The sequence below is a fragment of the Puma concolor genome, chromosome E4 (assembly GCF_028749965.1).
Source record: "Puma concolor isolate L17-30 chromosome E4, mPumCon1.1.hap2, whole genome shotgun sequence".
NCBI classification, from domain to species: domain Eukaryota; kingdom Metazoa; phylum Chordata; class Mammalia; order Carnivora; family Felidae; genus Puma; species Puma concolor.
The window spans coordinates 64,308,770-64,331,161 of NC_141683.1; the positions used below are offsets into that span (position 1 = coordinate 64,308,770).

The window sequence follows — 22,392 nt, forward strand, 5'->3', positions numbered from 1 at the left end:
CTCTCTCTCCCTCTCTCTCTGCCCCTCCCCTGCTCGTGCTCTCTCTCTCAAAATAAATAAAACTTAAAAAAAATTTTTTAATTCAAAAACAGAAATCATCAGTTTCCTCAAATATCAATGTAGATGAAATTTCTACTCCACATAATTTGTTATGAGCAATAACAAAACTAAGTGAATGGTAAAACTTTAACAAATTTTTATCTCCACACATTAAAACATATATACCTATCAGAGTTCCACTTCCAGTAGTTGCAGGGTGACTTAGACTAATTTTGCCATACATAAAATTATAAACTCTGTATAAAATATAAAAAACAACTATTCTAGAGAACAGCATAGAAAATGTTCTTTAGAAATAATGGCCAATGCAACTTCCCAAGTTTGGTAAAAACATATATTTAAGATGAAAAACAACAAAAATCCAGTAAATCCAAAATAGGATACATACAAAGAAAACACCTAGGCACATCATCAAAGTGCTGAAATCAAGGCTAGAAAAATCTCGCAGGTAGTCACAGAAAATGGTATGTTGTATACAGGTAACAACACAACGTAAGAGCTGACTTATCAGAAACAAGGGAAAGTAGAAGAAAATGAAAGGACATCTTTAAAGTGAGGAAAGAAACAAACTCACAAATCATAATTCTATATACAATAAAAAAAATCCTTCAAAAATAAAACAGAAATGAAAATATTAAAAAAAATTTTTTTAATGTTTATTTATTTTTGAGACAGAGAGATACAGAGCATGAATGGGGGAGGGTCAGAGAGAGAGGGAGACAGAGTCTGAAACAGGCTCCAGGCTCTGAGCTGCCAGCACAGAGCCCGACGTGGGGCTCAAACTCACAGACTGTGAGATCATGACCTGAGCCAAAGTCGGAAGCTCAACCGACTGAGCCACCCAGGTGCCCCGAAAATATTTTAAAATAAACAAAAATATGAGTGTACTGGTCACTAAAAGAAATGCTGAAGAAAGCTCTTCAAGCTAAAGGAAAATAATATCAGACAGAAACTCAAATCTATAGAAAGAAAGAAACACTGCAAATTAAGTACATATAAAAGACTATATTTATCCTGCTCTTCTTTAAAAGATATAAAAAGGACATAAAACAAAAATTCAAACATTGTATCACATGGTTTACAACATATTTATATCTGCTATATATGAGATACAGCAGCACAAGGCACTCAGAGGAGAGGTAAATGTAACTACAGTATTTCAAGGGTGTTCTATTTTACATAACGCAGTAAAATATTAACCCAGTATATAATGTGATAAATTAGGAATGCATATTATAATCCCAACAGCAGGGTTTCTCAACCTCAGCACTAGTGACATTTTGGAATAGAAGATTTTCTGTTTGGGGAAAACTGTCCTATACATTACAGAACACTTAGCAACATCCCTGGCCTCTACCTACTAGATGCCAATAGCACACCCACCCCAAGTCATGACAACCAAAAATGTCTCCAGACATTGTCAAATGTCCCCAGGGGAGTAAAATAACCCTGGCTGAAAACCACTGCCCTACAATAACCATTAAGTAATGTAAGATTACAGAGAAGTTCAGTTTTTTCCATTATGGCCCACCTAACAAGTCTTTTTAGTCTTTTTTTTCCCCTAACCGCTCTAGCCTCCCACATGAAATTTTAATACCACAGATATGCTGTATATGTTTATATAATGTGTCCCACTTGAAAGGCACAAATGACTATAAATATCTGAGTTTTTTGCACCCTCCCCCAGAACCAATGATTACCCCCTTGGGGGAGATATCCTCCCCTCCACTGAGAATGCACACTGACAGAGGGATTTAGATGAAATACTAAAAAAAATTCAATCAACCCAACAGAAGGCAAAAATATACCTATATATGAACAGAGAAAAAAATTTTTAAATAGGACAAATAGAGAATAAATAAAAAAACAGTAGACCTAAATTCAATCATATCAATAATTACATTAACAAATATGTATGGTCTAAACACCCCCAATTAAAAGGTAAAGACTGTCAAATGAGATAAAGAGGAGGAAAAAAAAAAAAAAAAAAAACAGAACCAGACCTAAAACTATGCTATCTACAAGAGAGACAGTTTAAATATAACACACAGATAAGCTAAATGTAAAATAACATTTTAAAAAGATAGAAGATGTAAACTTTAATCAGGAAAGTCTGTAGTGGTTATATTAATATCAGACACACTGAATTTCAAGACAGAAAAAGATGGACATTTCATAAGGATAAAAGATGCAATATATCCAGAAGATGATACAAATCTGGATGCATCTAACAACAGAGCTTCAAAATATATAAAGCAAAATAGAATAAAGAAACAGAAATTCACATAGTTGGGAGATTTTACTTCTCTCTCAGTAATTGATAGAACTAAAGAAAAAAATCAGTAAAGTTACAGAAGATATGACTCACCATCACCCATCCTGACCAGACATTTATTAAAAAAAAAAAAAAAAAAAAAACTACACCCACAACAGCAGAAAAATCAAGATAGACCATATGGTGGACCATAAAAAAATTTTTTTAAATAACAAAAAATTCCAGATGACTGAAACTTTTATAGAATATCTTCTGTAAATACAATCAAACATTAAACTGAAATCAAAACACTAACATATCTAAAAACCCCTATATATTTGTAAATTAAGCAGCCTTCTTCTAAATAACCCATGGTTCAAAGAACAAATCCTAAGGGAAGTTAGAAAACATTTTACATTAAATAACAATGAAAACACATTTCATCAAAACTTGTAGGACAAAACTAAGCTGTGATGTAAGATAAATCCAGGGGCGCCTGGGTGGCTCAGTCAGTTAAGCATCCCACTTCAGCTCAGGTCACGATCTCGCAGTCCGTGAGTTTGAGCCCCACGTCGGGCTCTGGGCTGATGGCTCAGAGCCTGGAGCCTGCTTCCGATTCTGTGTCTCCCTCTCTCTCTGTCCCTCCCCCATTCATGCTCTGTCTCTCTCTGTCTCAAAAATAAATAAACGTTAAAAAAAAAATTAAAAAAAGATAAATCCATAGATTTAAGTGCTTATATTTTTTAAAAAAAGAAAGATTTAAAACCAATGACATACTATTTTACCTTAAGAAGCCAGAAAAAAAGACAAGTAAATTAAAATAATAATGAGCAAAAGCAGTAAAATAGAAAAGGTCAAAGAAAACAAAGCAAAAAGTTGGCTCCTTGAAAAGATCAATAAAATGTATAAACTCCTAGTAAAACTGATCAAAGGAAAAAAAAATGAGAGGGAAAACACAATTTACCAACATCAGAATTTAATAGGGGATTATAATTACAAATCCCACAGACACTTAAAGAATAAGGGAATATTAAGAACAACTTTATTCCAAATATATCAACAACTTAGATTAAATGGAAAAATTCCTAAGAAATCACAATTTTCCCAAAGTGACACAAAATGAAACAAAAAATCTGAATAGTCCTATGCCTATTAATGAAATTGTATTTATTATCAGAAACCTCACCAAAAAAGCCCCAACCCAAATGGCTTCACTGATGCATTTTACCAAACATGTTAAGTTAGGAATAAACCCTATCTTATGCAAATTCCTTCAAAAATTGAGAAGGGAATACTTCCCAACCTATTTTATGAGTCCAGCATAGCCATCAAACTAAAACATGAAATGAAAATTATAGACCAATATAAATGCAAAAACACCCCACAATCCTTGACAAGGTACATCAAAACTGGTAAATCAAATATAATACATCAGGACCAAATGGGACATATTCCAGCCATTAAAGTAATACACCATATTAACACAATACAGGGAAAAGTCAAATAGTCATTTCAATAGATGTGGGAAAACTTTTTGAAAAAAGTGAACACCCACTCATGATAAAAACTCTCAGCAAAACAGGACAAGAAAGGAACTTTCTCAATCTGATTAAAGGCAGCAATAGAAAGCCCACAACAACTACAATAGTGATTATCACATAATATGATGATGGTGGTGGTAAAATAACATGAGAAATAAGACCAAAAGTCCACTCTCACCACTTTTACTCAAAATTGTGCTGGAATTCCTAACCAGTGAAATGATCAGAAAAATTAACTGAGGACATAAAGATTGCAAAGGAAGAAGCAGAACTGTGACTCTTTGCAGATGACTTGACCACGCAGAAAACTGTAGAGGTAACTAACTTGAACAAGTGAATTTACAAGTCAATACACAAAACAACTGCTGATGGGGAAGGATAAGTATCCCTATCTCGCATAAGATAGGGAGTAGTGTGAGTGTGGGCGTACATAACAGCAGCTCTACAATTCTCCAGCTCTAGAATGCATATGAAAGCTTATCATTTGATGGTTCTCTCCAGGGTTTACTTGATTAACATTTTCAAAACCAATGTATTCAAATAATAAAATAAAACGAAGAAAATAAGACAAATAAGAAAATAAAATAAAATTCACGTTATTGTAAATACATTAAATCTCAGAGTCCCAATGTCATTAGAAAATAAACTTGGGACGACTGGGTGGCTCAGTCGGTTAAACATCTGACTTTGGCTCAGGTCATGATCTCAAGGTTCATGGGTTCCAGCCCGCATCAGGCTCTGTACTGATTGCTCAGAGCCTGGAGCCTGCTTCAGATTCTGTGTCTCCCTCTCTCTCTGCCCACTCCTCCCCTCCCCCCCACCTCCCACTCACGGTCTGTCTCTCTCTCTCTCTCTCTCTCTCTCTCTCTCTCTCTCTCTCAATAATAAATAAACATTAAAAAAATTTTTTTTAAGAAAATAAATTTAATTTTGTCATGTTTATTCCCCACTTGTAACGTTAATAGTCAAGTGAGCTTCTCTAAACTATCATGTGACTTATACAGTGGCTACCACAGCTCTCCACATTCTATGGAAAATGCTTGCTTCTGCGTAGTAAACAAAATCATACGGTTGTTTTCTATTTCTATAAGCACTTGATCATTTATTTAAAACTCACTTTGTGAATAAAACAGAAGCAAAAGGTACTTGTACAAGTACATACAAAGTTAAGGAAAAAGCCCTTGGACTTGGATGAGAACCCCAAAAACTGTGATTCTGTTTTCTAGAACAGCTTATAATTGACTAGCTCACAATAATCTCATGTTAACACATAGCCCAGCTTACAATCTTCGCGTTACTAAAACATTCTGCATAGTGGCATTAAGCTATTTTGACAGAAAATTCATAGACTTATCAAGTGTAGCTTGGAATTACCAAATACTAACATTCCGGTTCACCTAAACAAATCAGTTCACAGAATACAAAACAAGTGTTATTCCAAGGACACAGTTCATGAAGGTCCTTGAACTGGAAACTCTAAGTAGCAGGCAAACTAAGGCAAGGAGTGCTTTGAAAGCACAAACTGGTTATGTACACAGAACACAACCTGAAAGTTCAATCCGTTAGATATCAAAGCAACAAAAAGCCTAAGAAACTATCATATGCATGCAGCATTTTCATCAGTCAAATGTTTTGTTTTTTAATTTTTTTTAACATTTATTTATTTTTGAGACAGAGAGACAACATGAACAGGGGAGGGTCAGAGAAAGAGGGAGACACAGAATCTGAAACAGGCTCCAGGCTCTGAGCTGTCAACACAGAGCCCGACGCGGGGCTCGAACCCACGGACCGTGAGATCATGACCTGAGCCGAAGTCAGACACCTAACCGACTGAGCCACCCAGGCACCCCCATCAGTCAAATGTTTTTAATGATAAAACCACCTCTTAAATTTGTACCAATTTCAGAATTGTAAGACTGTGCATTGACCACCAATACATTATAGATTTTAACATGTTATCAAGGAACTGGCTCTCCACCTTTAGAAGAGACTACTTACCTTCTTAGGAAACAGTACTATTACGCAAACGGAATTTTATAAATTACAATTAGCCCTGGTTAATGCTATTGCAACCTACTTAATTCAATAATTTAGACCTTTTAAGCTGGTTAGATTTCCCACTTTATTAATGCAACACCTTTCTTCACAGCAACTATTAGCCCTTACTGTAACAGGACAAACTTAGAGTAAAACTTTTGACATCAGGTTTAGAGACTGGCAGTACAGACAGGCTGGTCTGTGACCAGCCTCTCGTCACTTCTCCCTTGTGAAGGAGAGAGTCTAAGAAGTGTTTAACACGTCTGCAGGTATCTCCTAAGCTGATGTGCTCTCCCAGGACCATCAAGCAGGAAAATGTAGACGGTACTTTACTCCACGTGTGCTACATGACGTTTCCTTTACTGTCATTTCTAACACCAACAATACTACATCAATGTGTTATCTCAATTAATATTTACCATTCTGTAATTGCTCCAGAAAAGTACAGGAAAAAAAGGTTTCAATGTTGATATATCACCAATAACCGAAGTTAGGAAAGTATCTGCCCCACACAGTATCATTAATTATTTTTAAGTCTGTTTTTTCCTTCTCCAGGATGCTATTTAATGATGAACAACTTATTTACATCAAAAGTACAAATGAAATGAGATTATATCTAGATAGGAGCTAACATGAACTGATTCATAAATGCAAGTTTGAGAAAAAGGACTGATAGTCAAACTAAGGGTAACTGTGAATTTTTTATATCGGTACTTTTATTAATAGTTTACAAATACTCTGTACACATTAGCTCACAATGCTTACCAGCACACTGTGAGGTAAAGAAGGCAGACATTATATATTTATTTTAAAACAAGTACACCAGAGTTCAGGTATGATAATCTACCTGCCCAGTGTAAAGAGGCAGAGAATACTACTACTCTTTAAGAAGAAATTCTTTGAGGGGCGCCTGGGTGGCGCAGTCGGTTAAGCGTCCGACTTCAGCCAGGTCACGATCTCGCGGTCCGTGGGTTCGAGCCCCGCGTCAGGCTCTAGGCTGATGGCTCAGAGCCTGGAGCCTGTTTCCGATTCTGTGTCTCCCTCTCTCTCTGCCCCTCCCCCGTTCATGCTCTGTCTCTCTCTGTCCCAAAAATAAATAAACGTTGAAAAAAAAATTTTAAAAAAAAAGAAGAAATTCTTTGAGCCAAAATATGTCCAAACAGCAACAACAGACTAATGAAATTTGCTTGACTAAAACAGAAGATTATTCTTAAAATCATACTGAAAATCTCTAAAGGAATAAATTAAGAATAGTTCAGAGGAAAAAAATGCCCCATTTGGTTTCCCCTAACATTTCAACTAATGCTTGTAAGAGTCCAGTTAAAAGTACCATTACAAATCCTCATTCAGAGAATCTAGCCAGTCGTAAGTACAGGGAAAATACATGAATTACAAAAACAGACAGAGGTCACTACCAGTAAACTCAGTCTTTCATTCACAAATAAACCAACAGGGATCATCAGATACCTGAGGAATACTAACACCACCAAGGGAAAAAAAAATAATAAACAAAATAAACAAACTGAAAAAGTTATTCAAAGCAGATAAAAAATTTAAAAACAGTCTCGTTGGTGTCCTTTGATTAAAAATCTGTAAAATAAGAGTGGGTGGCTATGAACTACAAAGAATTCCCAGAAATATAAAGTAATAGCTGAAATAAATAATTTAGTAAAGGGCTCAAAGAAAAAGTTGAGGAATCTTCCAGAACAAGGAGAGAAAACAAAGAAATTAAAGAAAAATTTTAAAACAGAGCACTGATATAGATGCTCTAAGGGCAAAAACCATATAAGAATACAGAAGACACAGAAGGGAAAAAATAACAAAAGAAATACAGAAGACTCCCCAGAATTAAACACATTTGCCTGCATATTCTAAGGGTCCACCAAATGCTTTACAGGTGAAATAAAAAGAACCACATCTTATCCTCCTTAAATTTTATAAAGCCAAGGATAAAGAGGCATGAACACAACAAACTTCAAGAGGACAACAAACAGGTTACCTAGAAAGAAATTACTCCTATTAGTGTTAAGCTTCTTACCAGTAAAACTGGTTACCAAAAGGTAACAGAATGCAGCCTTCAAAACTCTGAAGGAAAACTGTTCACAACTGAATTCTATACCCAGCAAAGGTATGCACCAGGTGTAAAAGTGAAAAACACATTTTCAAACACTGTGTTGACATATTCTTTCTGAAAGAAGTTCTTCAGGAAATTGAAAAAAGGAAAAAAAAAAAAAAACTACTTCTAGAAAACCATAAAATAAATCCAAAACAAATAGGGGAAAGACAGGAGATCTAAGAAAACACTGAACTTGTCCAGGAATGCAATTAAATAACATGCTACTAGCTGAGTATCACACCTAGAAAAAGGTCAGTTCACAATAAAATTTTGACAAATACCAGGATTAAAAAGCTGGATGACCAAGTGATACAAGGAAGACAGCAAAGCATACACTCTTTTACCAATGGGAGGAAACGTGACAATTAGAAAATCCAGGAAAAACCATTACAGCCCAAACCAGAGGCCAAACCAAAGTGCGTCATGATCTTGAACACCAGCAGAGTATGAGGCGATCATTTGCTCTCTATGGCTCCCATCACACACACCCACCATACCGCTCTGGTTGGCAGCAGGTACTGTTTACTTATCACAATATCGATTACTGCTTCTCCGAATCAGCAAGTATAACTATTACAAACCCTGAAAATATAAAATAAACGTTCAGTTGCCACAAACTGGGAGGGGAATGTGGGAAATTCAGAGGAAAGATTGTGTAGGGTACTCCCAAAGTGTAAGTACTTTCTAGAATGAAGAGTGCACCTGTTGGAAGTTTAACCATGAGCCCACTCCCTCCCTTTAGGGAAGGAAGAGAACAGGTATTAACAAGTCAAATTCTTCATTTTTCATAAGGGCGATACACGAGATTATGTAAGACTACTCAAAAATAAAGCTTAGCATATTATATACAAAACTGGGATAATAATCACCAAAAAAAGTATAAAATACAAAAGGTCTACAATGGTTATCTCTGAGGAGAGAAACCAGTTGTAAGAGCAGATGACAGAAAAGACTTTTACTTATCATTTTATATCTTTGTGTACTATTAACCAAGGCAGAAAAAATGCAAAGAAATCCTGGTCCATTTTTTTCTTGCTTCTATACCCCACGCACTTTAAACCGACCTTTTATCATGGTGTTTCAGGTAAGACGCAATTAACTAAACAAACTCAAGAACAACCCTAAATCTTTGGCAACATGTGGTGATGGCAATAACTCACACTTGTGTTCAAGCTCTCAAAACACATCCACATCCATCACCTCACTTAATCCTCAAAACAGACTTAATGGGAGCAGACATTAAAGGTGCATAAAGTATTACTCCAAAAGGTTTACGTGATTTGCCGTCCCCAAAAAACAAAGTAGGAAAGACAGTATAAACATAATAGACAAGTTAAAAAAACAAAGAAAAAGCACCTTCAGACAGCAGTGAAATCTGAAAATGTCTTCTAAATTTATAATATAACATACAATAAATTAAACTCAATCGTACAATAGTTGGCTGAAACCGTTTGATAGTTAAGCACACACTTACCGTATGAGCAGCAATCTCGTTCCCAGGTCACTGCCCAAGGGAAAAGGAAAACAAACCACACCAAGACATGATCTCCAATGTGCATAGCTGCCTTATGTGTAATAGCCCCAAACTAGAAATAGCTCAAATATCCATCAGCCAGTAAATAAATAGATTGTGGTACGTCCAGACTACAGAACATGCCTCAACAATAAAAAGGAACAAACTTGTGATGTACACAGCGATGTGGATGAATCGTTCAAGTATTATGCTACATGAAAGTAACCAGACACAGAGGACCAGATGAGTGTACTTATAAGGAAGATTACAGTTGTAGCAGATTAGGGGTCCCAGGGCTCAGGAAAGAGGACGGACTGCAGAGCGGAATAGGGGTGCTTTCGGAGTGACAGAGATGTTCAACGTCATGACTGCAGTGTTTGTTATGCTACTGCATGCATGTAGCAAAATTCATCCCTGTGTACACTTAAAATAGGGGAATTGTATTGGTATGGAAATTATAACTCAATAAGGATGAACTGTTAGAAATCAGTAATACATAATCCCATTTAACTACTGACAATGACTTTCCAAACATAGGTATTAACTACAGACCCGCAAAAAACATTGAAATCACTATTTAAAAGGTAACTTTTAATCAGGAAATAGATACAGTATACAGGAACTTAAAAGTCCTAAGAATGCAACAGTCCTCATACTACTCAATTTGGCCACGTGGATAAACAGTAGTTGCCTGGCAACGAGTCTACACTCTAGATTTCTTAATAAACACATTGACCACATTAAAAGGTGATCTCTTAGGAGATAAACTAAGCTTTACATTAAAGAGTTCTTCCTTTAAAGTAAAAATAATGTAAAAAGAATAATAATGCATTTGAATTATTTATCTAAAGTAGGAGCGAACAGCAAACAAGAAATACTAAAACTAGATCATGAAAAATAAAAATATGCAATTAAACATACACACACACACACGCAGAAACCCTTTCTTCAGTCGGTCTCTTACTTTAGGACTTTCCTCACCTAACTTACAGGGTTGTTGAAGCCAGAAGTTTGTGGGTGAGCTCTTTCCCCTTTAACCCTAGAAGCCCTTCCCCTGCTTTCACCCAAACCCGCTTAATATAAATTTACATGTCTTTAAATGCATACAAGTTAGACACTTTTCTAGATTATTAAATCATCCTACAGACATCTCTCTGGATTGCAGAGTTGCTGTGGACAGCACAGAAAAATCCAACAGGAACTTTCTGTAACATGCAAGCACACAACATCCCAGAGAGCCAAATGTTCAGAACTGTAGTAAGGATCAAAATCAGGAATTACTTAGAATCCCTACATAACAAGCAAATTCCTAACACATATGTTAAATATCATTTCTCTCTTCCTGGACGTAGTATGTCCGTTTACTTTGTTAACAGCGTCAGGAAAAATATCAACTTCCAGGACACCACCAACCATTCGCACACTTACCAACCACATTATGTGCAGCTTTGTGAACACTTACCCCTCTTCTGAACCCAACCTTCTTTCACGATGGTGACATCGCTCATGATGGCTCCCCTCTGAGCCCCCAACTTGGAGAAATGGTACTTTGTGATATCAGCTTTGGGGTTTGGATTCTCTGCTGCTGCTGCCCTTCCCACTCTCTAGTGATGACTCAGCCTGGAAGGAAGTATTGAAGAAAGAATTTCTTTTTTTTCCATTCTTGCAACTCATACAGCAATAACAAACAACTAATTCTTTGTAAATGTCTTCAACTGGCCTGACCTCACATAAAAATCTAACTCCTCAAACTGGGGAACTTATTTATTAAATAGTTCTACCATGAACGTGCTTCCCTGGTCTTGTGACAGATTTCAAACGATAGTGAAACTTTTAACCTAAGAGGCTGTAGTAAAAAAAAATGCCTTCAGAAACCACTGACCCACCTATACAAATAACACAGAAAATCTGTTTGTGGGGCTGTGTATCTGAAGTAAAAAGGGAAGAAAATGAAAGTGAAGTGGACTAAAAGTAAACTCTCGTGTACATCTAGTTTCAAAATCTCTGTAAATTTAGGAATATTTATGGCAAAGCAATTGTGAATGTTTTTAATTGCTATATTTTATGCAAAATACAACATGCTAAGAAACCAACACTTAGGTATGGTTGGTCTGTCTTGCTCCAAGAAATATTTTAGATTACAAAATTAGATTACAGTGAATTTTTAGATTGTGAATAAAATATTACAAATAATATAGAATCAATTATTTTTAAAAGCAGACGAGGTGGAACATGAAAGTGGAAAAAAGTACAGAGTATTTGAGATGTGTCAAGAACAAGTGCTTACGTCTATTACCCTTAGGTAAGCCTCACAGTAGCCCTAGGAAGGTACCATTAACTCCATTTCTTTTTTTTTTTTTAATTTTTTTTTCAACATTTATTTATTTTTGGGACAGAGAGAGACAGAGCATGAACGGGGGAGGGGCAGAGAGAGAGAGAGAGACACAGAATCGGAAACAGGCTCCAGGCTCTAAGCCATCAGCCCAGAGCCCGACGCAGGGCTCGAACTCACGGACCGCGAGATCGTGACCTGGCTGAAGTCGGACGCTTAACCGACTGCGCCACCCAGGCGCCCCCAGTAACTCCATTTCACAGAAGAGGAAACTGGGGCTCACGGAATTCAGCAGCTTGCCTGAATCCAACAGAGCTCCTCAAGGATGGAGCCAATATGGCCGACTCCAGAGCCTGCAGAAACTATACTGCCTTCAGACAAAAAGAAGCCAGAGTAGAAGTCTACATATCTGTAAAAGATGGGCCACAAATTTAGCAGAAAGCTTTCAGGAAGCGATGCAAATAAGGAAACACCATCGGTTTCAGTATTTACAGTATCCATGAATATTTTTAAAAAGAGAAAAAGAAGTTGCTTCAGAGGGAACACAATTTTTCCTGGAATAAAAATCTGAAATTTATCCCATGGGTCTTTATAAGATAGCTTGCAGGGTAACAAAGTCTTCAAAAATACTCTGATACATACACTAATGAGTTTTACTTATTGTCCCCCTCAACCTAAAAGAGGAAAATGCCAAGATAAAGCTGAGTTAAAAATAGTTCCACCGGGGGTGGCTCAGTCGGTTAAGCGTCTGACACTTGATTTTGACTCGTCATGATCTCACAGCTGGTGAGTTCAAGCCCAGAGTCAGGCTCTGTGCTGATAGTGCAGAGCCTGCTTGGGATTCTCTCTCTCCCTCCCTCTCTCTCTGCCTCTCCCCCTCTCAAAATAAATAAATAAGCTTAAAAATTATGTTTCCACAGAAAGGGACCAAAAACTGTGGTCCAGCTACATGAGCATTTATATGGTCCAGAAACATAATTTTAGATAAATTTAGGCATAAATATTAGGTAACCAGAAAAATGGATAGATGGACTATATAACTATACTACTTTCTCAGACTGGGTTTTGATAAATAGTGCATAGCAGTAAGTTCAAGGTTAGACTCCCTCACTGGTACTGGACTGAATTACAACCCCTTTCCCAATGCAAATTAAGTGGAAAGCCTACTCCTGAATCACAGTCAGGAATCAAGACTGAGTCAGGAATCAAACCCTGACAAAGTTTGTGTGGCTGAATAGAAAACCACCCCAACAGGTACCCTCAGCACCTACAGGTAAGGCCAAGACTGTCCCCGTAGTCATTGGATCTCATACTACAGAGAGTCCAAAGGGATATTAGAATCTGAGTGTATTTTGCCAAGATATGTTTGAAACAATACTAAACGAAATTCCAAAAAAATTAAGAAAAAAAGATGAAAAGAGAAAAAAATTCTCTGGCCAAGTAAGTTTGGAAAATTCCACAAGCCATATCTTTCTCTGAAAACATCACTATTGGGGCACCTGGGTGGTTCAGTCGGTTAAGTGCCCGACTTTGGCTCAGGTCATGAACTCACAGTCCCTGAGTTCGAGCCCCACGTCAGGCTCTGTGCTGACAGCTCGGAGCCTGGAACCTGCTTCAGATTCTGTGTCTCCTCTCTCTGTCCTTCCCCCACTCACGCTCTGTCTCTCTCTCAAAAATAAACAAACATTAAAAAAAAATTAAAACATCACTATTAACATATTAAAGATATAAAGTATGTATAACCTTAATTATCTCAGCAAATCCTAAATTTATTGAACACACAGGGCTCTTTTTTTTTTTTTCTTTAGCAGCATGTACTGATATCCACGGGGGCACACTTTGAGAAATGGCCACATCACTCAAGACAAGACTCATTTCGCCACTAAAAAACGGGCCAAAAACAAAACAAAAACAAAAGCCTTCAGTAAAGAATCCAAACATCATTTTAATTTGATTTATGTAACTTTCTGAAAATTGGCTACATAATCCAGAACTGGATAACTGAAAAGGGTTAGTTCTTTATACTCTATAAATAATTACAAAAAAATTAAATATTGGGAGCACTAGTGCAAAACGATGACTTTAGAAGAGCTGCACTACAGACCTTCTCTTTGGCAATACTTGTAGCAAGGGGCCTCATATCTATTGAAGCCATTCTTGCTTTCTGACTGCAAAATGATATAATTTGGGTTAAAAACAAAACAAAACAAAAAACCCTCCTATCTCAATATTCTTGGAATTGGAAATGGAAGAGATCAGGGGTCAGAAGAGATCAGAGGTCAACATTCAATAATAACCAAAAAATAATATATATCCAATAAACATATATAAAACATATCCCTTTCCATTAAAATAATCTGCATCACAACACCCTTGCAAAGAACACTAAAAAACAAAAGTATTTTCAAAATTCATTGCACTTTTTAAGTTGACATTTCATTGTTGGGAGTTCAAAGCAGGAAAGGACCTTCATTTTATAGTTGAGGAAACAGAGTACAGATGGATGAAGCGACTTGCCCAAGGTCACACAGCTGCTTTCTGAGGGAACCAACACACCAGAGAACCAGGCACATGTTCTTTCCACTAGCACTGCCCCTTCAGTACAAAACAATATACGGAAATATCCAGGTCAACCCAAATCAATGAATTTTGTTTTATAATGAAACTTTCAAAAAACTAGCTTTTGTGATAAAAATGTTTATCAGTGCTTATGCATTTCGATTAAACTGCTTAAATGTATGCTAAATCGACAGGACAAAATTTATAATCGTCATCAGGACCAGTAAACCCACATTATAGAAATGGCTTTATCCATTTGCATCTTAAAATGTTACCAAATTCTACCCGTAATCGTAATATTCAGCTTTAAAGGTGCTCCTGGGACTCCCAGCTAAAATGACACATTCTATGAAAATAACTTAGAAGACATTCAAACATCTACTACTCCAGAGTTACAACCAATAGGCTAGAAATAAATGCTATCTCGTGTGCATAAACACAATGCTACTGACTCTTAAGCAGTAAACCATATTCTTTGATTTAATTTCCTTACAGTGGCAAGGCTCTTGCAACCAAGTCATCTAACTCTCCCACTCAGTGTTCCGTGTTGCCAAAAACATTATTCTGCAAAATGATGAGCAATGAGCTGGACATGAACTCCACCTCCTCCTACGGTCCCAACTTCTCCAGAACTGTGTTCTACCCAATGAGCTCTAAGAGACAAAATTTGGTTTCTTTTTCTTGTAAGCTTGTTGCACTAAATATTTCATTGCTGAATAATCTAATTTTGTCTATTCTTAAAAAAAAAATCATACAAAATTCTTGGCAGATTCAATTTACAATTCACACAAAGCAGTTACACTAAAGGTACTTTTCATTCAAAACTATTTGCAAATTTGATAACTGCATTTGGATATCACTTCACAATTTACAAAACATTTTCACATCTTGTATCTCATTCAACAGCATTATTATTATTTAGTAAAGCAATCTGACAGTGCCTGGCACATAAGAGATGCTCAACAAATACAGGATGAATGAAAGAGTGCATGAATGAAAGAGAGAAGATACAGCTTTGCATAACTAATAAAGAACACGCTAAGCAAACTAATATTGTAAGTCAACAGAGAGAATGGTATTAAGTCATCTTAAAAACAAACCTGAACTCAAATGTTATGGAATATAATTAAAATCACAAGAAATCCTCTTCCTTATTCATTAAAGTATGTTTGCTATAGACGTCCGCTAATTGTGAGGACTAGCACGTTTCTCCACATTCTTGGATACTTTTTGTTGAAATGAAGTCAAGTTTCAACTCCCAAACAATTAAGCATTAACACTGCCCCAAAATTATCTATTGTGGAAGGAAAAAAGAGAAAGAATGGCATATTCTCTTAATGATATTTATAACAACTTTTAAAAGATACTGGTTTACTTATGGCAACACACCATTCAGTCTTAAACGATAATTAAACTTCTTCAAACATCTTTTTAAAATATCACTCACGGGGCACCTGGGTGGCTCAGTCGATTAAGCGTCTAACTCTTGTTTTTGGCTCAGGTCACAATCTCACGGTTTCATGACTTCAAGCCCCATATCAGGCTCTGCGCTGACAGTGCTGAGCCTGCTTGGGATCCTCTCTCCCTCTCTCTCTGCCCCTCCCCCACTCGAGGGGTCTCTGCCTCTCTCAAAATTAAAAACATAAATAAATAAAATGCCATTCGAGGAAAAAACATACAGCCTGCACACATTCAGTCCGTAAACAGGTACTGACTGCATGCGCTGTGACAAGGACTGTACTGGGCATACAGGGAGGGAAGCAAAACAGAGAATTTAAAAATCTCTTCCACACAACAGTTTGTTATCAGAGTGCTTTCACATATATTACCCCATTTTGACTAAAAACGAATCTATGCAACAGCTATTCCACTACAATTGTGAGCCCAGGAAAACTGTGACCAATCAAAACCGAGGACGTTATTTCCTCGCTGTTACCATAACAAGATAAGTGATAGCACCAAGAGTGACTGCCTGCCATTCCAGTCTTCTTTCATTGTGCGACGCCTTCTACCAAGTAACCCAATGCCAAGTCTCAGAAGTATGGGTAACATCTGTGAATCGCTCCAACATTTTTTTCTGTTATCAAATTCTTTTTCAAAAGTCCAGGAGAGCACAAGGTTTTCCAATAAATTCAAAACTAAATATAACTGTGGCATCACAGAGGAAATTATAACAACAGAAGACTAGAAGGTTGACATAAAGTTAAAATGCACGCCAGCCAATTTTATTCTTTACAAATTAGAACAAGATTCACAGGTTAATTCCTAAGTTTAAAGCCACAATACTACCTATAATACAACTTTCTCTAAACTGTATACTTGGCTATAACACTACGTAGAACGTACTTGCTCTGCACCGCAATTTTTTATATTCTTTAGATATGCCTAGCCAAACTGAATTAATGAAGGACATCTCACGTTCAAATTCAACAGAATATTACTACCCTGAAATACAAATGATTGTCAAGGGTAATCATAGAACAACTCTATGCTATCTACTGATTTCAAGAAATAGGTGAAACTAACATATGCCATAATAAATTCATAAGATCACACCAAACTTTTAAAGGATTTCAGGGAAAGGAAAAATACTGAAATGGAAAGGAAATTCAAGGCAACTTGCTCTGCACTTCAAATAACTCTCAGCAGGTCTGTCCCACTTCAGAGTCATTATCCTGTTAAAAAAAAAACCATATCATATGGGGAAAGCGAGCCACACAAACTATGTATCTTGGATCCTTTCCTCTCTGCAGAGTACAATAACAAACTTTGTGGATTTTCTTAAAACTCTATGTATAGATCCCTTCACTGTCTCACCCTAGAGGAAAATACCTGAAGAAGCATCAGCAAGATTTCCAACTTTCACACAAAATTTCAGTTCTTTCAAAGTGCCAACTCTTAAAAATCAACTTCATCAACTTTTAAATATATACACAAAAATGTAGAGCGTTTTCCCCTTCTTCCTTACCCCAGTTTTTCAGGCATCTGAATGCCATTTCAACCAACCCGTCCATTACTGACCAAATAAAAAAGCAATCTGTGCTAGGTGCTGCATTTAATAACCTGCTTTGAAACAACTAGGAAAATGCCCACTGGGTTCCTTTGGTCCAGCTAACGCACAGAATAAGCTATTGACAAATGATCTCCCCACATTTCTTACATGAGGTGTGGCTTGTCATAGGTGAAGTCACGTATAATAGAACAGAAACAGATTGAGGGTTGCCACTGAAAGAATTTCAGTTTCATGGCTGGCCACACTTTTCCACTGCATATGTAAAAACGATCTAAGATCATACCCCGTGGTATGGGATCCCATAACAAAGTTCATCACAATGGCTCATTAGAAAACACTGGGCAGGCCCAGAAACTGGGGTCCCTGTTCCCAACTCTGCCCCACCCAGGGTGATGCTATATGAGGTCCTTTAATTATCTGTGCTTCTGTTTTCTTAGCCATTAAAATAAAAGTGTAGCATTAGATGAACATAAATAGCTTCACAGCTCTTCCAGAGCTACGAGTTAGGATTCTTCAAGTTCAAATCCACTGAGTAGCCACCTGGCTTACAGATGGCATCTTAGGTGACACTATCATGATTATACACAGTTCCCGTCTTCAAAAGGCTCCTAGGTAGCTGGGAAGATCAAACACCAAATACCACTTAAACAAAAACTGGACTGAACTCCAATACTGGCAAAAGACCATCTTCCTCCCCATCCCATCCCGTCTCCCAAACAGAGTCAGAGTCTTTCGTAATTAACACGAGAGAAAATTCCTCACTGGAACATCTTCTAGAGATTTCTTCTGGTAAGTCATTTTACTTTTTCCTCGGAAGATTAGCAAAATATACCCATTTACAAAATGTGAACTGGCTGCTGCTGGTGATGAATGAATACCAAGACAATATGGAGAAGACAACCAAAAAGCAAATCTACAGGTCAAGAAACATATATTATCTATCAACAACTATTTGACAATCACCTGACAAAGGAAATGTGTTTAGGGTGCTATGGTATTATATGTAAACATCTGTGGCATTTAACCTGGCCTCTGACATAACCTATGCGAGAGAGAATGGTATGGATCTATCGGTATACTTTGTTTTACTATATTAACACGATTTCAGTGGAAATTACTGTACTGTATGCGTTATCAAAGTTGAGTATGTCACCATGAAGTCTAAGGACAGGTACCAGCAACTTAGGAAAAAAATGAAGGAAAAAAGTGTTTCAGAATAAGGAGAGTTCCACTGAAATGGATTTTCATCATACCGGACTAGTATGTGTTTTCTCTTATGAAAACCACTTTCAAAAGTGTAGCAGGGGCTGTCGTGAAGCCTAAACAAGCGGACACACGGAACAGCCCCCGGCACGTAGCAAGTTCTCACCAAGGCACCAGCAGCACGGACTCTAAACCTAACCTAACTCTATCTGTCATACGTGAAAGACAGTGATAAAGTTTTCAGTTAACATCACGTGACCCAGGGCTAACCTCCAGGTGACTACAGAGAAGCGCACGCTGTCTGAAACCAGGATTTAGAAAACCAATGCACACTCCTGAAAATCTGGAGTCAAAAACTGACCAACTTGGAATGACTTACACATTCTAACACAAACCTACAAAAATTCATTATGTGCACTAACATATATTGAGAAAACAAAACTGTGAGTCAAATTAAGACTGACTTGCTCAAAACAAATGAAATGGTTTACTTTTCTGTCCTGCCTCTTATCTTATTCAAATACAAAGTCTTGTAAATCAAATATTTTTTAATGCTTCAAACTTAATCACATTATACAGACAAGATCCTATCCAATCATGCTAAAAATCCAATTAACATGTCCTTAACAATAATTGCCTTATCTTCTCAAGGGTGAATTCTTGAACTGAAAAGTGTGAAGATTAAAGAAAGTGATAAAAGAAAGTGAAAAGAAAGTGATGAAAAGAAAGTGTAGTTATCTTTTCACAAAAATATGCAAAATTTAAGCCAACTGTAAACTTCCACAAAATCAATTTGTAAAACAGGTTCCTCTTTTTAAAAGAAACCCAAATAGTTGGAAATTTCCACTGAAATTTTTAAGAAATAAAATCCCTCATATGTTTAAATCAAAACCTAGGGCTTAAAAAAATCTTAAATCCCTACTTTGCACAAGACTCCATTATGCTAAGTACATTTGTCCCAGGATATGTTTAACCAAAACATGTTTAGATTTACAATGATTCTGAAAACAAATTCTCTTTCTAATGGTAGTAATCTTCTAAACGAAATGTAAATAAGAAAAGTTCATAATCAAACGAGCCCCCCTAGCAACACAGTTCACACTCTAATAATTTGTTGGAGGAATGAATGAAATCTTATTTAAAATCTTTTACAGCTATAAAATTACATGGACCAAAAAGTCCAAAGCTGAACCCTTAAGTACCTTCACACACACAACTTAAACTAGGAGGCAATGTCAAACCAAAAATTTTTAAGTTGGAAAACAACTCACTAAAGTAATCATTACAGAAAGACTAAGCATAGGGGGTAAAATGGATGCAAATAATAGTTTCCTAAGTTTTGGGGTTTTTTTTATAGGATTACTTTAGATATTTTTTAAATGCTGTAGGAAACCTTACTACTACAAACACATACCACAAACATACAACTGAAAACTGTAACTCTACATTCACCTAAATTCCAGTGTTGTCTCATTCATGTGATACATGCACTCCCTCACTTTAAAATTAGAAGCTCAAGCCAATTAAAGATATTGGGGTCAACCCTAGTGAGAAAAAAACAAAAAGCAGGTCTTCAAATACAGTGTCCTTGGTAAACTTGGAAAGTCAAGATCATGTGTTGGCAAAGATAAAAAAAAAAAATCTACAGTCCTGATACAGATCGCCCAAATTATTGGGCATTCACCTTAGAAAGCTGGCCATTTACTCAAAATTGGATATCTTAATAAGAAGTATTTTCATGTTTTAGACAAGCACTTCTTGAATGGGTGTGTGTTTTAGACAACCACCTCCTGGAATATTCACATTCATTTACACGTATTTTGCTATGATACTGAAGTTCTGAAAACAAACTTTCCTAAACCATGTTTACAGGACTCTTAAAGCTTTGGCTTTTCCAATTATTTCCTAACAACGTATAACCTAATTTAATGAGTTTCCACCAAAGACAAAACCCAGGGGTTTTCTAGTAATTTACAGTCTACTAAAAGATATAAAATGACCATGCCTTACCAAATATGGAACACATACCTAGCTTGAAGACTTGAGGCAGTTGGCAAGATATTAACTGCCAAAAGTCATCATTTCACATCTTTTAGCTACAAGGTGAACTAATAAAGCATAAACACTTTGTTGACAGTACTACTTAATCAATATAGACACGTAGGTCTCGCTGTTGATTTTCTATTTGAAACATCATCTATTACAAACTACCGGGCTCTCAACCAATTACCACACTGGTGAAATGAGTTGGGTTTTATTTCCATAACGTTCTCTTGATGCAAGAAATGGGAGCATCCTACCTACCCTACCCTCATGGTTAAGCCTTTCCTCAGCTTTCAGAAGATAAACAGTAAATATCGGTATTGAAGACCTGGCCCCAAAGAGACTCAATCCAGCCTAAACGAAGATCCCCGGGTAATCCCGAACAAGGAGTGACCCCCGCCTGGGAATCAGGGTGAGCACCGCGACCAGCCAGGCTTCAACTTTGGGCTCCGAGGGCCCAGCCAGCATCATGGCTGATGCAGACCGATGCGCAGGAGGAGGAGGTGGACGAGGAAGAGGCTGGTTTGTTTACTTGCAGCCAGAGCCGCCGCCGCCGCCGCCGCCGCCGGCAGCGACAGCATCACTGGATCCGCCAAACCCAGCATCTTCCGCACATTTCTATTCTTAGCACACAACTCCCAAGCGGATTAAAACCCCACTACTATTAAAAACACAGACGAGCACGTTACCCACCTCCCACACACACACCCCCACCTCCCCCTCAGGGCCGTCTCTTCCTGCGCGCCGGCAGCAGGGGAGGGTGGGGAGGAAGGAGACCCCGGGGGACGCCGGTGCATCCTCGCCCGCACCCCACCCCGCGCGCGCAGACAGCCCCCGCGCCGGGGAGCGCGGCAGACGGCCCCCTCCCCCCAACCCAAACACGCCGGCACGGGCGCTCCCCGCGTTATATAAGCCCGCCGCCCCCGCCCGGGCGGCGCCCCCTCCTCACGCCGCGCGGCCGGGGCCGGCGGGGAGCGGGCGCTGCGCAGGGACTGGAGGCGCCAGGGCCGGGGCAGCGCAGACGCGGCCGATACCGCTAGGCCGGGAACACCCTCCCCGGCCCCCCGCGCGCGCCGCCGCCCCCCAGCTTCCCCCGGAAAGTGAGGGGGTGCCGGTGTCAGCGGCGCCGGGCATCCCCCGGCCTCCCCACCCACACCCACACCCGAGCCTCTGGTGACCCGGCACCCGCCCACGCCCCCGGCGCGGTGACAACCCAGACGCCCCCGCCTCCCCGCCCCCCCGCCCGAAGGAGGCCCGGGGCCGGGGGCCCGGAGAGAGCGGAGGCCAGGCGGGGAGGGGGCGAGCGGGGGGAGGGGGGGCGGTGGCTGTTACCTGCAAAGGCGGCGGCGGCGGCCCCGCAGCTGCTCGGGCGGCGGCGGAGGATGGAGCCGGGGGGGCGGGGGGAGGAGAGGGGGCGACTCGGGGGTCCCCCCTCCCTCCTCCTCCCCTCCTGTCCTCCCCCCACCCCGCAGAGCCTCTGGCCCCCCTGGAGCCCGGTGCGGCCGGCGGGAGGGCAGGCGAAGGCTGCAGGGGAGGGAGGAGGGAGCCGGCCGGGCCGGGCCGCGGAGCTGGAGCGGGAGGCGGCGGCGGCGGCGGCGGCGGCGGGAGGGGAGGGCGGAGGGAGGGCGGCGGCGGGGGGGAGGAGGAGGCGGAGACTCTACATGGGAATCGGATATCGGCTACAAATTCAATTCATCACCAGAAAACACCGCTCGGGCGGG

General features: G+C 38.9%; 1 protein-coding gene across 3 annotated transcripts in view; it reads right to left on the minus strand.

Annotated features, from left to right (window-relative positions):
* Nucleotides 1–22,139, minus strand: part of AKT3 (AKT serine/threonine kinase 3) — a 309,160-nt gene extending 287,021 nt beyond the window's left edge. For 2 of the 3 annotated variants that reach the window (XM_086694762.1, XM_086694759.1), the window contains exons 1-2: nt 22,004–22,139; nt 10,984–11,141 (exon numbers count right to left, since the gene is read on the minus strand). In XM_086694762.1, the coding sequence (XP_086550888.1) occupies nt 10,984–11,029 (46 nt within the window). In that variant the 5' untranslated portion in view covers nt 11,030–11,141; nt 22,004–22,139. Of the gene's footprint in view, nt 1–10,983; nt 11,142–15,512; nt 15,661–22,003 lie in introns of those variants that run through there. The other variant, XM_086694760.1, reaches the window with a different exon arrangement.
* Nucleotides 22,140–22,392: the final 253 nt, after the last annotated feature.